Source organism: Drosophila melanogaster, chromosome 3L (assembly GCF_000001215.4).
Source record: "Drosophila melanogaster chromosome 3L".
Classification (NCBI taxonomy): Eukaryota; Metazoa; Arthropoda; class Insecta; order Diptera; family Drosophilidae; genus Drosophila; species Drosophila melanogaster.
In genome coordinates this window covers 18,088,284-18,106,431 of record NT_037436.4, presented here as the reverse complement: position 1 = coordinate 18,106,431, position 18,148 = coordinate 18,088,284, and the positions used below count along the sequence as shown (strand labels likewise).

The window sequence follows — 18,148 nt, the reverse complement described above, 5'->3', positions numbered from 1 at the left end:
TATTCATATTAAAATATAATTATATACTCAGCTACATAGATATATTTTTAGGTACAGCTTAATTTTGCGTTGCTAACAAGTTTTTGCAATTAAATTGCGCAGGTTATGAATGTTTTTTATTTGTCCAAAGATACAAGCTTTGAAGTCCAGACAGATCTGTTGTGAAAATAGCCAAACTTCCAACGCACTAGTGCGTTTCTCACAATTGCGCTGCGCTCAGCTCGGGCTTAAAAGCTTTTGGCCAGGTGAACTTGACGGGAAGGTACGAAAAGTAACTGCTCACTCAGTCGACGATATATCGCCGCGCTGGCCGCATTAAAATCCGAGCTACGGAACTTCGCTGTTTCGCCTCTTGTACGTGGGCTAACTTAAAACAAAAGTGGCTTGCGCAGCCGGCGCGCCTTGAAAGTGTGTGTGTGTTCGTGTTTAAAAAAATAGTGTGCGTTATTGAAAAGCTAAGTCAGTTAGAAGCAGTGTGGAAAGTGCATATTGTATATATCTCTTGCCAAGGCTAAAAGTGTTAAAAGTTAACTCCCAGAAATGCACACACGCATACCGATGCAAGCGAAAAGTTAAAGCGACGATCATTCATTACTGCGTCTTCTTCTTATTCATCTGCTCTTTGCGACGTGTTTCGCTTACCTGTCCAAAAAGCCCGAGTATTGGTGGGCTCCACAGCTCCATAGCTCCCTCTCTCTCTCGCTCTCTTTCGATTTGCACATGCAAAAAGGCAGCAGCAGCAAGAACAACAACAAAAACTCCATCTGAGAGCTTTAAAGCCGAAGTTCTCGACGCAGACGTCGGCGGGAGCAGAGCTTCAGCAGCGCAGCGGCAGCGAACAACTCGTACAGGTTTGTTGGCATTTTTTTTCACATTGGCTTTTGATTTTTGTTTACCTCTGATTGGAATGGCAATTCGCACTGGTTGGACTGTAAATATTGTCTCATATGTGTGTCTCATGTATCCCAACCGCTTACCACGCACAGAATCGAATCGAATCGAATTGGATCGCTTCGTAGCTGGAAATTCTTATAAGGCGATCAATTTTGCATATCGAATTTGTTCAATTGCTTGAACTGCACGAAACAGGGGTTCTATTGTTCTCTTTTAATTAAATAACTAAAATGGGTAATGTAGACTTTCCTTTTTAAAACTTAGTGCCTTAAAATGCCACATCTTCTTTTCTTATAATTTAATTAGTGTACCTTAACTGTACGATTAAAAGTTTACTGCTCTCTAATCGTTGGAATGTTTATCTTATGCAACTTTTTCAATCTGTTTACTTTCACATTCTCCAGCATTTAAGATAAGATTTTATATCTAAAAACGTGATTTAAACAAGATTAATACAGAAAGAATGCAAAGTTGTTGGATGATAACGACAATGTACTAATCTAATTCCCTTTATTTCAATATAAATACTTAATATTCCCAACTATTTAGGTTAGCTTCTGTGATAGTTTGAAATTACCTATCAAATTGTGAGCTTAACTTATTTAAGCCAGTAAATTCCCGCTACACAACTTATTTTCCCACCAACATAACCTCGTTTGGCTTATCAACAACGCTCATTAAAAATTCCGAAAAAGAGTTGCAACTTCGGGGCACTGCACCACGCGACGCAGAAGTCAAAAGTCTTGCCTTGAACGCCTGAGCAAGTGCAAAATCTGCTTGCTAATTTATTTGCCCATCTCCAACCTGAGGTCTTTGAAAATCTAAACACAAAAATGTGTAGGAAAATAATTATGCCAGCAGCAGCAACAACATCAGCAAGTAAAACAGTTTAAATGACTTTCAGTCACGGCAGCTCAGCAGGTGTTGGCTAAAAGGGGGAAATCTGGGGAATGGGCGCTGACTTCAACTTAAATATGCAAACTTTTTCCGCGCTTGGAGAACATTCGCAAATTCTGATAAGAGTTCCCCCCAACTGTAAAACCTAATTAGCAAATGTTGTGAGGCAATTAAACCAAATTACAGTTCTCCTTCTTGCCCGTGTTGCAAGTTGAAAGGCAAGTTGAAGAGAAAAAACAACAACAAATTTGTCACAAACTGTCGCAGTGCGGCTTTGCACTTAATTAAGAGGAAAACAAAAGCGAAACGTGAAATTCAAAAAAAAAAAAAAACTTATAAAGACTAGCGCAAAAAAATTTGTTTCAAAGTAATCAAATATATGCAACGCATGAAATCTTTTCAAATTTTAATAATGTTTAAGAGTATAACTCCATGTAACCAGTAGAACAATAACTAGCAAATTAGTAATAAAAAAACCCTTTTCTGAATTCTAAAAAACTAAGAAAATTGCAGCACTTAAGCTAAATCCCTTTACTTGAAGTATATTTCCTGGTCATGTCATGAGTGTTTTTTTTTTTTAACAATCTTAGCCTGCCATCAGAGCGACCAGCCAAGCGAAAGATTGACAAACTATATTTACGACTCCCTTCTGATGATCTCAGGCAAATGATGACAATCTGACACGCAAGGGAATCCATTACATTTCGTTCTCGCAGATAAGAGCTTCTGGCAAACTCGACAACAACCTGCCACATTTAGATTCTCGTCTGACGAACTGACCTCAAACTTAATTACCAACTTAGCCTTTTTTGGCCAACCGAAAAGTGGGTGCAGCCCATGTGACCTAATCCTGACCGAGTTGACCTATTAAGCTGAGGAAAAGTCAAGTCAGGGAAGGGAAATGAGGACATTCGAGGTGGGATATGCTTACGTAAAATTAGCTGTAGCCCCAAAGTAAGCGAAAGTATTGGCCTGCTCAATGAACGCTTTATTCTTAGCCAAGCGTTTTACGTGCTCATAAAACTGGGATAATAAAAAGTTTCCGAGGCACGACAGAGTTGTGCCATTGGGTCTATTTTGGGGACACCGTTTTATGTATTGCGCCCTCAAGAGCAAATTAAATAATAAACAATCGAATTTGGCAATGTGGAAGGAATACGAAATGGTTGGTTAAACTTACAATATGAATCTTGTTTAACTACGAAAACTATGATTGAGGAATATCTCGTTTGAGAAAATAATGGCAATCGATTACCATATATTATATCTGATTGTCATATTTTAGATACACGAATAGAGATAGTAATCTTCAATAAAAAAAGATAGATATTTCTTTGACTTTTTGCATCTCAATAGAATGTGTATTCAAAAGTGTGTTACAGGTTTAGAGAAGCATTGCCAAACATAAACAAATTTATATTTTATTATTTTTTATTTTATTATTTTCCTTACAAGCAAACCGGAAGTCATTTAAAATTTGCTTGCAGAGCAATAGGTATATGTTAGTCGAGGATACAGTTATGGCGACAAACCTTTAAACTCAGAGATGATAACTGTGGACAACTGTATCCATACATATTCTACAACATTTTGTTTCGAGTTTATTACAAGTCTTGACTTTTCTTAGCCTTGGCTCGCGTTTTCTACCAATGATTTTCCAATGTTTTCATTTGGTTTCATCTTTCCTTTATGTACGATTGGAGGTGGTCACGTTTGGTCGTCTTATCTCTCAAGTTACTTATCAAGTTTTGAGGAGTGGTTCGGGTGAATGGTTTTAATATGCAAATTGTGTTTCTATGGAACTGGTTATAGTTGATGTCGAAGAAAAATATCGTTATTATTTAATGCTTTCTAACCATTTTTGAGGCTTTGGGATGCTTTTTCATCACATATATGCATTTATTTAATGAAGCATAGGCAAGTATTTTTAGGAAATATACTTTTTTATTGTATTTATGAGTGTATTAAATAAAACTAAAGTTCAAACCTGTGGCTCATTCCCCATCGAAATGAAAACTCGGTCAAAACTCCACGGGCCAAACATTTCTCCTCTCAATTTCTTCTAACTGAATTACAAAATAAATTTCGTTTTCAATGCTCAAAAATTTGAAGAAAAACAACAAATAAAACCGGTTTTAACGGTTAAAGAAGCAAATACGCACACACGCATACAAGAAAAGGTATTTCATCTACCAAAAAAACCAAAATCCAAAGTGAAAAGTAGGTGACGTCAAGCACCGTTAGGTCTTAAAAACTGAAAACTGGTCGTTGGTATTGTTCTTCTTCTTATTGTCTTTGCTGCACAGAGAACAAAAATGCAAGAACAAATTTTTTATTATTTTCTTTGAAATAAGAAATAAATAGGAAAGAATTTTAAGCAAAGTGAGAGCGAATTGAATTTATTTTTACATTAAAATTTCCTCTATAACATATTTATATTAACTTAAGGAAAACTATAACTTACATTTATAAATTTAAGTTTTTAATTTTTGTTTGTTCCAAACTGCTGTTTATTTGCCTTTTTTTATCTTTATAAACAGACAAAAATGTAAACATTTCCATGTTGTTTGCGTGTTAAAGAATTTTCGTTTGTTGTTTGGCGACCACGCCCATCGGATTTTTCAACTTTACATAATGTGGGCAGGTCGACGGCACTGCGTTGAGCGGTCGAATGGGGCGGGGGGCGTGGCAGTGGGAAATGGGGAGCTTTGGTTGAGTGGCCAAATAACGTTGGGCATGAAAGCAACAACTGCGCAGACGCAGCAGCAGCCGCAACAACTGGCGACGTCACACTTGCGTGGTCAGCTTTTAGTGCATTGCCAAGAGCGAGAGAGGAAATCGGTTAGAAGGAGAAAGGGAGAAAGAAAGGGTTAGCGAGCAACAAGCCTTGGTTATTCAACAGTGGGTCAAACCAGTTACATAAATCATTTCAATTGATTCTTTTGTTAATTTTAAGTACATGAACACAGTTTCTCGAAATGGAATTTAAATAAATTAAGAAGTTTAAAAACATAGTAAATATTCTTTAGTGATGGTTCCAGCTTTCTGATAATGAAATATTTGTAAAAAAATTATGTTACAAATAAAAAACTTACAATAGAAGTTCCACTGTAAAACCGCATTGTCTGTGCATTCGACTTCACGGTCAATCCAAACTTTTGCTTGTCTTATGCAAATTTACTTATTACATTCCCCATTACAAGTGTGCTATTCCTGTCCCTTTCTAGCTTTCTTGCTCTCACATTCGCACACTTTGACTGCGTAATTAAGTGTTCTTTTAATTGAGTTTGGAATGGATTGCTTCATCTTTCAAAGGGCCCATACCCTACGAATTAGCGTTTTAAGTCTTGTTGTTATTTTTCTTATTTCGCTGCATTTTAATTGAAATTTATGCAGCTATTTAAGTGCACTGCTCTCGTCTTTTTTTTTTTTATTTTTTTTTGGATGGAGGATGTGGTTCAGCAAGTCTTTTGTTAAAGTTTTGCGTAAACTTTGATTACATGAATCCATTTTCTGTTCTATATGATGTTCGAGTCCATGAGGGGGGGCAGAACCCACAGCATTGATTCGAAATTGAAACTGCTTTTGGCGTTGTCGAACAGGAAATTAGATGAAAAGTGAGCTGTGCCAGACGGAAGCTTTCGGTTCCAATTAATCGGGGCGAGGCTTCCAACGAAAGTGCAGCACTCAACTTTTTCCCAATCGTTGCTAACTCAACTAAATAGACTGCCAAAATATTGGGTTTCTGCTTGGGAACGGTTGGATAATGTTTAAATATCTATGCATATCTAATTTAAAAAATGAAAAATAAATTCTCATTTGATTTTGTTTGCATATTTACTTTTACCTAAAAGGCTTATTTTAAATATTTATTAATAAAGTTCATAAAAGAACAAAAGAAAATAAGAGCATTGTTACAAACTAGAAACCCTAATATTTAGTGTGCACATCCGTTTTCCGTTTTAACCTCGCAAGTAGATCAAAAGTAACTTTTCTATGTCATTTAGGTAATTGTGATTTAATTTTAATGTTTCCCTTTTAATTTCTAGACATGCGACGTTGAGAACGATAAGTAGAATGTACATAAGTCTATTTCATCTTTAATTTTTATTAATTTAATTTTGTACAGATTTAATGTTATTTGATTAGATTTTGATGCCTTTTATTGAACATGCCCATAAATCTTTCGCTGCATCTACAAGACAATCAATTTTCATTGAATTCATGATGTTTTCATTACGAAATTCTCTTTTTTTCCGAAATTGATCGACATTGTTTGAATTCTTTTTGGGTGGTTTCCAATTGCTCAATCAAAAATGCTTCCAGAGGTCAAGACTAAATGCTTCCACTTGCATAACGCAAAACTCACAGAAGGGGACCACAAAACACGACAACAATTTGCTCGCCTAGTTTTCAACTTTTGTTTTGGGGGTCAATTATAATTCATGTGAACTGCAAGTCTCTAATTAAAGTGTTTTTTCTTTTGTTGTTGTTGTTGTGCCCAGCGCAAAGGAAAAGACGCACGAGGAAATTAGAAAGCCATCAACGATGCTATTTCGAATCGTTTGGATGCCCGTCAACTTTCGGTTAGGTTTTTAAGTACATTTGATTGCGTTTCACCCATTGTCACGCCGCTGACTAACGTGATTCACGCAATTTTTGCGACAGGGGTGGCGAGGCGGACAATTGCGAGGGGGGTTACATTAACCACTGTCACTGCTGCGCAACTGGCATACAAATTTTTGTTGAAATTTTCTTGCTCGACTCTCCGGGTCTCTGGGGTAATTGTCATGCAATTTTAACTCAGCGATTCAAGGCACGATGGCGCCGATCCCCTTCCACGTTTTTGATAAGAGTTTAAGTAATTGTTGCTGTACTTGATGCAATGGTTGTTAGTGAAGTTGCGTTTTAAGTTTATCTTTTAATTAGAGGAAGTGATTAAAGGCAGTCGATTGTAGTCGCAATTGTTAATATTCGGTATTATTTTGTAATTGATTTAAAGTTGTTTTCATCGGTATTTTCCTTAGTAGCCAGGTTAAAACGGGTTTGTTGAAAAGTAAAGTAACCCCACTGGCTAATACTACTGACTCATTGATTTTAAATATTGCGAAGAACTTATTCTAATCTCTTATTTGTATTTGTTGCACCTTTCAGATAGGGAAATTCCTTGAGTCATGGACTATAGCAGAAGGAAAATAAGAGATTCTCTAATTGAAATGGATTCATAAAATCAGTTAAAAGTAAGTATTTGGCGAAGGAATCCAGTTGTATAATTACAATATGATTTTGCCACACAGTTATCAGCCACATTTGCACGCTTTTCTTATGAATATTAAGCTGCTCAAAACAATTTTAGCGTTTTCTTTACCGAGAATACGAAATATTTGCCGAGTAAGCTTTCCAACAAAAGTCGAATAAAAGAAGGTTCCTCACTCTTCAGCTTCATAAAAATTCGCGGTCAAGGTTGTTAACCTAAAGCGCGCCCGCCCCTGTCTTATATTTTTCAATTCTCATTCTTTTTAATTTAGACACATTTTTATGCACAAGGGACGAATGAAATGAAATTGGTCTTGCAACATAATAAAGTTATCAAATTGTGTATACGCCACGTGGGCCTTATTAAAAAAAAAGGAAACAATATGAAATAGAAGGAAATTTCACTAGAACTGCTGGCAATATATATACATTTGGGATTGGTTTTCAAGCCCAAAAACAATAACACTTTTCCGTATTTTTTTTTTGAGATCACCGTTTAAGTTTAACAAATTGCATAATGTAAATTATCATTATTGACACAATACACCCTTGATCTCTGCGAGTGCTGAACAAAACAATCATAAATAAATGAATGAATGAATGAGCGAGGAGCGATGGGGAAAGACAACAGCAGCCGGTTCAATAACTGCCAACTGGAATGAGGCACAAATTAAATTACATTAAAAGGGCAGCGGCCAAAAAGACGATCGGCAATACTCGCATGACTCAATCGAAAGATACATTTTAAATACATGCCCATTTAATCGAGCCACAAATTCTCAAGTTACGATTGAAGTATTTGCGGCGGCCTCATTAGAGGCTTTTCTTTTCGCTAACCTTTGGCTGCCCCTCTTCATTACAGACAATGAAAACTTGTTTTTCAACAATATCTACGTCTGATTAGCATTATGTTAATTCCATTTTGATGTGGGAGTTCGTAGAGATATAAATGTATTTGCACATGAGGGAAACTTGTCTAGTAGTCAGTTTGTTGACTGGTATGATGCCGGGCGAAATTTATGAATAGTTTACATATGAAATATTTTTGTAACTTTTACACGCTCAGTTATGCGTCTCTCAACCTTTGGCTTTAAATGCGAAATAACTTTCTTTAATTATGTTAGAAAGCGCTCCCTTAAGTCACCTAAAAAGTTTATTGCCCTCCTCCTGCTTAATGGCAACTGCTTCTACGGAAGTGGTCTTTGACGTGCTTTTGATTGTTAATTAGATGGCCAAAGCATTTGCCTATTTAATTAGTCGACCAAAAAGTCTTAGCCATGGCAACAGCTCCTTTTAATTTTGCATTGCCACGGCTGACACAATCGCAATCCCAATCGCCTTTTGAGATGAGCAGCGCACGTGATTTATCGACTGCATCGTTGGGCACTTTTCACCTGAAAAGGCCAAACCTAAAACCAAATCCAGACACACTTGAGTGCCAGTTGGCCATTCATCCATCTGAGCAGTTTATGGAGCCTCTGGGAGCCGATGGTACCAGGCGTTTCGGATCGTTTATGTTCTGTTTATTTATTTATTGGTGAGGAGTTGCAAGTGTCGAATTAATCTGATAAAGCTGAAAAAGCTATGTGTGAAGTAAATTGAAGCGAATAAACAAAGATAAGGGGTGTTTAGTGAACTTATATTTAGCATTACACAAATCTAAATAGATATTTTAAAAAATACGTACGCTTTTAATAGGTTGTTTATGCCAGAAATCATTTCCAATATTACTTTGCATGCGTTGCTAATAATCCACTATTCATACTCATTAGAGATATTTTAAATGAAAATACAACATTTGATTGGTAAAGTTATTGATCCAAAGTAAACTAACTTCCTTTGTTTTCCATTTACATGTTTCATGTTCATTAATCATTACATTTTGGTAGTAGAAATACATTTTGGTATTTTGGGGCTCGTTGAAATGCAAATACAAATTTCTACAGCCACTGAATAATACTTTCGGGTTATTTAATTTTAGCCAGCAGCTTAGCTTTAGGCCGAATTAAGCGAAATAAATGGCAATTATTTCTTGGGAACCTCCTTGTGCTTTTTAGAATCCACATAAATCCCATAGATTCCGCCTTTTCTGGAGCTATAAATCGCCTTTCAGCCAGATAACGGACCATCTTTGGGAGTTGGCTAGTTAGTTAGTTAGTTGGCAACGCCTTGGGGCGTGTGAGCGGCACGCAGAATTATTAACTGACAGCGGCAGCCATTAACAATGCGCACACACATGCACACGAGTCGTTCTTGCAACATCAGCAGCAAGAACAGAGTGAGTTGCGGCAATATCGCACTGAGAAAAATATGTTGAGCAATTCAAATTATATCAATTATAGAATAAATATTTAAAACTGTACATATATATTTAAAGAGGCCCATAGTAAATACTATTTCGCCAATTAAGACCTGTTATGTGACCAATAGAATCAAATCATCTGATTTAGTATGTTATTATATTTCTATGAAGTTTTTCAGTGTGCCAGAAGACATTGATACATCTAGATAAAATATAATCTTTGATCAGATGTTCGGCAATGAAGAGGTACATTAATATTTTTCATATCACTTGGGATCAGTGTGGCTTTTTTTTTGAGTGCAACAGCAGCATCAGCCGCTTGCTCGTTGCACTTTCCATTTGCCAATTCAGTGAGCCGCAAGCTGCTCTATTCTACTATCATCTTGGACCGGCGAACGTCCCCGATGCATTGGCTACTTTAGCTAATGACTTTATTGAATCGACCGAGGCATATCCCCGGTCCAATCCCCAATCCCCAGCCCCTGGACCTCTGCTCCTCAATCTGTTCGGTTCTGTTGACTCTTCGTGTGACTTTTGCCGTATCATGCGAGAAATTAGCACAAGCAAATTAAATGAATAGACGACAATGGGCCATCATCATTATACAGAACGTGCTTGCATCGCCTTGGGTGGTTTTTAAGCAGATCAAATTGTATTACCATGGAAGTAAAGACTTTCAAATGGGAGTGGAATGGCGTAATTGGTCTTTATAATGCTTGCTTACTTTAATAAAAATATATTAAAATATAATTTATAAACGATACTAAGTTACTACAAATATGTGTAGTATATGTATGTTTATGTTTTATATTATAGCACACATGAGCTACATAGGATTGACATTTTAGGTTAATCGAATTTTATCAAATCGTATTCTTGTGATAAGGACACTCATTAAAAATGCCTTACCAGGTAGTATAAAACACAAAAGCAGTACGTGAATATGCATAAAAATTGTTTGTTTTAAGCCCTGTTTTTCAACGTAACTCATTTGACGCGAGTTAATGCGTAAAACGTTGGAACATTGTTGTTTCGACAATGAACATTCGAGCTTACCCAGAACTGAGACTTAAGCCTAAGACTTAACTAAACATGCCCCAAGCAATGCCCCTTTGTCGCCTCCCCTCTGCCCAAACACTCCATGTTGCCTGCCTCACAGCAATTATGCTTAATTGTTTGACACGGCCAAGAAAGATGGTTAACCGTTTCATGTAAAATGCAGCACATGTATGTAAATAACGGTTTTACCTATGCAGCAACATAACAACGATGACATGGGTGGTGTGGGCCTTTAGAATGCGATGGGGGTTGTGATGATGGAAACGATGGAACGTAGGCGAAAAGTGGGACACCAACAGCTGGCCACAGAGCAAATTGTTCTCAGTGATGGGACCAAAGACGCCGCTTTCCCACTTTTCCGTCCCTCTGCCTAATGACAATGCCTGACACACATATGAAAAGCGGTTGGGAACGGGGGTATATTTTGTGGGATGGCTGCACAGGACCAACATTAATTTGCTACAATATTTAAATTTGAATATAAAAATTAAATTAAGGGTGTAAGTTGCTTATATCGAAGTTATACGAAAACGAAGATGGTAATGGATCATATTTTGCGGAATAAATAGGATACTATTTCTTTTGTTATTACAACGAATATTTACTGATCCAAAAGACGAGTTCTTTTTCAGTGTAAGGGATGGGTAGCAACTTTTTGAGGGCGTTGGCAGTTTGATTGTTGTTTGCACAACTTGTCGCACTTGCAACATGCTGCACGCTTGTCATAACGATAGATAAATACTAACTGAAAAGTATAGAAAAAGAAGGAGAAAAACGCTGACAGTTTACTAAACTACTTATGCCTGAGTGCAACCGAAAGAGATCGCACCACATAGATAGCGTATAGGGCTTTTGTTAGACAAAAACTTTCACCCAAAAAAAAGAGAAGAAATGAAGTGTTTAAAGAAGCGGCAACAAAGTAAAAGTTTTTCACAATTCACCGAAACGTGAAAATCTTCCACAAGCGACTGGAAAATAGGGATCCCCGGATGGAGACAGCAAACGGGAGCTTCCGTTGGTAGCCCGAAGTCAAATGTGTTAACCACAAATCAAACAAGAACGGCAATTATAAAGCCAACAGGAACGATGACAACAGAGATGAAAACAGCTTGAGCTAACATATATGTTCATTTCTTGAAACAAGTCTGACCCATTTACAAGACCATCCGTACTACCTAATTTTTCTTTTTCTAAAAGTTATAAATGGGGCTCGCTGGAGTCTGGGAATTAGTACTCTCTCCAGAAAGGTGAGCTTCTTAAATAGCTTTTAGATCTTCTGACCAAGCGGAAGTTCAATATTTGCTTTCTTTTTCGCTTCCGCTGGCATATATGTATCTTGACTATACTAAAATAACTATTGGAATTTGAAAATATTGTCTAATTGTGTTCATTAAGTTAGCCAAGTAATTAAAACAAACTGTTATTTTAAAGCACACAAAATATAATTAATAACAAGTACAGCAGAAAATAACGAAACACATACATTTTCCATCCCACTAACTGTTCGGTTAAGTAAATTTAGCCAACCCCAATTTCATTTACCAAAATAGCCCCCAAAATTTCGTTAGCTGCCTGCTTCGTCACTCAATTAAGACAAGTTCTAACCTCACTTGACTTTGGCTTGCCAAGTGTATTTACTACCCCAAAAAAAAGAGGAGCCGCTGGCCAAATTAAATTTCCACTGTGCCCAATTTTACACAGTTTTCCAAGGCAACGGCACAAACTTTTCCTCAGCTGTTGTGGCCTGTTTTGCACTTTGCCATGGCAACAAGTGCGCCCAAACATAAACAAAGCAAAGAAAATTCAGCAGGGAAAACTCCGCACTCGCGTTGCCAACTAACTACGATTTAGAACGCTGTAACTGAATTACAGACTTTCGAATATCCCTTTTAAAAAATTATATGTATAATTAAATTGCCATTTGTATTGATTTGCTAATACTATTTTTTTATTATAATTAGCAGTGAGTTTGGTGCTTTTAATGAATATTTTTGGCTGCTCAGCAATTGCTAGCATTAGTAAACACAGCTTTATTATTAGATCGAAAGGTATTACCCACATATTACACGGTATTAAAACCAAACAATATTTCCACAGCGATTCGCGGGGGAAAATCAATAGCAGAAAAGGTGGGGAATGCAGGTGAGGAAATATGTGAGTCGAGGGGTGGAAAGGTGAGAGGCACCATTAGAGAGTCCGCGACACGTTTTTCCATTTGATTTGCAGACCTGCGAGTAGTCGATCCCCGTCCAGCTGGGCCGACAAATTGAAGTAAATTTCCTGTCTGGGTTTCTCGTCCGGCTGACTCGCTCCCACCGGTGACCCAATTTCCGCGGAAAAGCGACTTTTCATTAGTCTAAGTTCCCTTTTATTTGGGTTGCGCTAGGTTGGCCCTAAGTCTGGAAAAATTTGCACTTTTGTTGGTTAACTGAGTGAGGCTAATGGGTCTGGAGTGGATTGGTTGGGTCTGGACACTTTTTCAGAAGGTTATTGGCCTTTCTTTTCCTCGGTGATCTCCGTTAAATTGCTTTTTTGTTTTGACTGGATTTCCTTTCCCAAGTTAATTGATTTTACTCGCTTGAGATGCTAATGGAGGTACGGAGTGAACTTTAGGCTTGGAGTTGTGTCAGAGACAAGTCGAAACGAGGTGACTAAGTCGCGATTAATGGCTTTTAAGCACGACAATTGACGGTGCTGTATTCGTGTTAAATCAAAATGCTTTAAAAGGTGGACTTAATAAATAGTAGCGTGGATACATGCAATATATGAATATATAAATAGAAACAAGGCTTACTATGAATAATAGTACTGCTATGTTGTTTATAGTGCAATTTCTAAATAAAATTTTTTATTTTTTAGTTAGATAAACATAATCTATCAGCTTTCTACTTATCTGACCAAGAAATTTTTGCAAATTGCACTTTTGATTCATGGTTATTGCTTTATGCCTAAAGATCGACAACCTGGGCAACCCACACAAAGTGGCAGCCGCAATGGCTGTGGATATGCCAAGTTGGCATATGACTTGGCTTGGATGCCCGCTGACAATTAATGGCTTGTTGAATTGTTTCATCTACCAGAGTTCTAAACTAAAAACAGTAAAAACATTTACTTGAAGATTATAATTAATTATTATAATTATAAACTCTACCGCTTAATTATAAGTTTGCTCCTTCGGACTTCCCACTATACTTAGACTATACGCTCATGTAATAATCATTGTGAGGTACAATATTTTCGTAAAGGCTTACTAACAAAACTTATTTTGTGGCTTCGAAAAACACTGCACATTTTCTCCTGACACCAACGCACGGCGTGTAAATCATATAAACATATGCACATCACCTCTGAATCACGCTCTTAGCCGGGCAATCAAAATGGCCCAGAGCTTTATGGCTAAGTCCCCCGGTTTCAAAACCTCGCTTTGGGCCTTTTCTCCACCTTTTCGACCACCTACACACGATCACCGATGTGATGGCCACAAAACGAGGATGAAGCTAAAATAAAAGAAGCCACGCGACGAGTCTTGTGGGCGATCGGGAGGGAAATGGTTAGGATTGTACCAACGGGAAATTTATGCAAGTTGAAGATCGTGACACAATTGAGAAAAGTTCATTCCATTGACTTTGACTTGGCCTGGCTTTGCCTTTTGATTTGGCTTTTAGCTGAGCTTCGCCTGAAGATTGCATCTAGAGGTTAGTTGCCATTTGTTAGTCCCACAACAAAGTTGCAGAATGAATTTGGTGGATTAGATAGAAAAACAAGAGCTTGTAGAAACATCGAAAACGCCAGATATTTGATTTGGTAGATGGTAACAGCTAATACTATTTGATAGTTAGGAAAACTGAAAACATATACCTTTTCTAATATTCTACATTATCTTAATACTTCACAAATTGTTGTGTGTTAAATTACTCTACCTTACAATAATGTAAAATAAAGATATTATTGCATGCGATATAACAAATTCCCTAACTGCGAAGAACCATTCTTTGCGGCTTTTCGAAATCTTCGTTTCGATTCGGCGAACAAAGTCAAGCAAGCCTTCCTCTTGGCCAACTTTCGAGCCAACAAGCAGAACCATTCGCGGCATTCGTTGGGGTAATTTAAGACGGGCGGCACACATTCCCCTCCCTCAGATTCGCCTTTCTGCATTTACCGCTAAGAGCAACAAACAGCGTCTGGCAAACATCGTCAAAATCAGAGTCTCTACTCCAATTCCGTTGCCCAGTTGGCTAGGTGAGGCAACCTCATCTCGGATTCATTTGGATTTCTTGGGCAGAGGGTGTCTCCAGTTTCTATTTCAATTTTCTGGCATTTCAATGCTCGCTGCGATCTGTTGCCGTCATTGAGGACTCTCGACTTACTTGCATGTGATACTATTAATGCGATTTATGCGACGAGGGGAGTGGGGAGTTTGAGTGGCTCATTGAGAAGGTTGCTAAGTTTATTAGCATGAAGGTAGAAGACATTCACCGTCAAGATCTTCAGTAGATGCTCGAAAAAGATTCCAAATGACAAATGATGATTGTAAAGTAGGTCTGTAAACGTAAAGTGTGGTATTGCAGAACAAAGAACTTCCGATTTTAATAAAAATGAATTGATTTATTAATCAATTAATTGATTGATTTTTTATTGTATTTTTTATTCTTTTTTTATGTAATTTCCCTGATTTATTAACCAATCATTTAAAGTATTCCTTTGCCACATCAACTTCATGCTGCGTTATTTATATCTTTAGACCAATTTTCATTTAAATGCTATTTTTGCACGCGGTCCTTAATAGCTCATCAATTAGCTGAAAGCTGTCAAAAAATAACTGGCATTCCTCTTCTCAAGCATGTCTTTGGGGTAGCTATAGATACTCGAGAAATATTTTATAAAAGCATTTTAATTACATGTAAGAGGAATTCAGCTTACTGCTGAAATCCGCTTACAGAAAGCAAGCGAACTGAGAAAAACTCAATCGAGAGCTTGTGTGTATCTTTTGGATACAGATACGAGTGCGACCTACACAAAGATAGATATTTCTCTGCGTAAGCATTATTTTTTCTTGGCCTTTTTTATGAAATCTCAAGGTCAGCGGCAAGTAGCTAGCTCTTTATGTATGAATGGGATCTAATTGTTCGTGAGGAGACAAAGTGCTCAGATGGGTGGGTTACGCGCTGGGAATACGACATGTGGGTGGTTCCTCCATAAGTACATTTGCTAATGGATATAAGGAGATTTTCGGGGAAGAGCTAAGCTACTTTATCGTCATGTTCGCATTTCAAATGCGCTTGACAATGACATTTTCTTTCCTTTGGATTTGCAAATGTGGCTCAAAGTCAATAGACATTTGACACAATTTGGCAGAACGATTATTTAAACAAGTGTCTGTAATGGAATGCTAACGTCTGTTCTTTTTTTTCAGCTCGTTGGATCTCAATTGCATTGTTATCGTTATGCTGTACAGTAAAACATGGCAAAGTCGACACTTTATGCTGCTGGGGTGACCTGTCTGGGCTTTATTTGCTTCGCCTTGGCATCTGTGGCCATTGGCATACCCATTTGGGGTTACTACGATAGTCCATCGGGTGAGTGCGCACTGTATTTACACTTAATTTGATTAATCTAATTCCTTTTCCAAATTAACAGGCGGCTATGACTTCGATCGAGGTTATTTCGGACCGTTTAAGGTCTGCAAGCAATTGACTTATAATCGCGAGAAATGCGGCAACGACGTGTCCAAGTTTAGATTAAGTAGTAAGTGTTCTAAACTAATAATATTCGAGGAGTAGCAGACTGTACAATTAGTCTTTACATAAATTGTAATGCAAAAATAATTAATTTTATTTATTTTTTCAGATGCGGTTTTTGTCAGTGGACTCTTGGCCATTGGCAGCTCAGCTGTGCTGGGCATCTTCTGCATTCTGTCGGTCATTCAACACGCGATGATCTCATCCAGGGAGAAGGTGGTTATGCCCTACACAACTCTAGTGATAGTGAAGTTAATGTTGGCATTGCTGGGAGGTGAGTGCAAATGGGTTTGGCTAAGAACGATAAAGAAATGTTACTTAATTTATATATATTTCCAGGTGTACTGGCCATCATAGCGACGGTTTTGTTTGCTCTGCAAATTGATGAGCAGGAGCGCTATGGCTTCAAGATATCGCGGGGCATTTCCTTCTATATACAGGTGAATAATGGTCAATTACTCACGGAGCAGGTGGAACAGTGATCAGGCGAACTTAAATACTTCTATGCATGAATTCAGTTTAATACCTATTTTAAATTTTTGATAAAGATACCAAAGTCGTGTGCTAAATGCAGGAACTCGCTGTTTCATACCACTACATCTACTTTCAGACATAAAATAACGATTTTCATTCAATTTCACAGATTGTGGCTATTGTTTTGACAATTGCTCTGTTCGTGGCCGCCCTGTACGATGTGATCTACTCGCGCAGTCCAGGCGGAGATCCCACAATGGCGCTGGATGTGTCATCTCCGGGCAGTGCCACTACGTTCAATAATCCTGGTTTCAAGGAGCCTCGCAGTCGCAACGGCGTTTCGGTGACGGACGCATCCGGTAAGCCCTACAGCGGAATCCGGAATGGAGCGGGAACGGCGGGCAGCGTGGCCTCCATGAGCACCACCGTGACCAGCGTGTCCAATGGATCCACCCTTGACTCGGTGACTCGTTCACCGCTGCGATCGAGTCTGAAGAAGCCGAGACCACGGCCGGATCCAACGTTAGGCATTCAAAATCCCGGCTATTCTGGATCCGGAAGCTCGCCACCTATGCGGCGCAATGGAAGCGTGAAGAAGGTCCGAATTCAGACGCACAGCACCGAGGTGTAAGATGGTTTCAACCAACTAGAATTAAGCCCTTCAACAAGCAGCAAACGACAAAAAAAAAACAAAACAAAAAAATATACAAAGACTGTGTACAGTAGCAAAAAAGACACAAAGAAATGTTTAGATGAGAAAGATGTAGGTGTCCCTCATTAATTAATTGATAGTTTCCAACTGAAAATTGAAAATTCTTTTTCATTTGTCTTCCAACAAGGATGCATTAAATTCAATCGGCCGAGGCCAAAAATTCTGTTTCGTAAGCAACGGTTTCCGTCCACGGGCAAGGCAAGAGTATTTAATTTAAATTGAAAGTCCCCAAAAGTATTTGAGTTTCTATATACCTCCCAAGTGCCCTTAAGACCCGGCCCAGTCCCGTGCACTTTGGAAAATCCACAAAATTATCCACAAAAACACTAAAACACCAACCTACAAATAAAAATAATTTGCAATATTCTTATTTAACAGAAAAAAATAAACGTAAGCATTATAAAGCTACATTTGTAAAATACATTAAAATAAAAATGACACAAATTGTTATTTATAATTAAGTTTAAGTCAAGGCGCATTGAACGCCTTTCAATTAAATTTGATATGTGTATGTTATTGTTAGCAATACTTTAAATTAAACGCGTTAATTAACCTAAATGAATAATAATTGTTGCTCTAAGATTTCACTTTAAAAGACACTTAGATTTTTTGCTAAGCTTGTTTGTTTAGTTTTTTGTAATTTAATTGAAAAATGTGTTTCATATTTTTCTCCGTAAGGTAAGAAAATACTAAATAAAAAGACAAAATAAATATTTGTTGAAAACTTTCTTAGATGTGTGAAATATTTGCATGTTTTAATGATATACAAATAAATAAATGCAGGATTGCATGATTACTAATTTCCGTTTGAACTGG

At 37.6% G+C, this 18,148-nt stretch overlaps 1 protein-coding gene across 2 annotated transcripts; it reads left to right on the top strand.

Moving 5' to 3' along the window:
• The first annotated feature begins 282 nt into the window (after window positions 1-282).
• CG13698 (uncharacterized protein) lies at window positions 283-18,015 on the top strand. 2 transcript variants are annotated; one of them, NM_140770.3, is made up of 7 exons: window positions 283-851; window positions 6,946-7,031; window positions 15,822-15,984; window positions 16,046-16,153; window positions 16,256-16,420; window positions 16,486-16,586; window positions 16,790-18,015. In NM_140770.3, exons 3-7 carry the CDS (start codon window positions 15,870-15,872, stop codon window positions 17,249-17,251), a joined length of 951 nt encoding a protein of 316 aa, NP_649027.1. In that variant the 5' UTR covers window positions 283-851; window positions 6,946-7,031; window positions 15,822-15,869; the 3' UTR covers window positions 17,252-18,015. The 2 variants fall into 2 exon arrangements, with proteins under 2 accessions (NP_649027.1, NP_001262005.1); NM_001275076.1 differs by lacking the exon at window positions 6,946-7,031 and having other exon boundaries at window positions 16,790-17,300.
• Window positions 18,016-18,148: the final 133 nt, after the last annotated feature.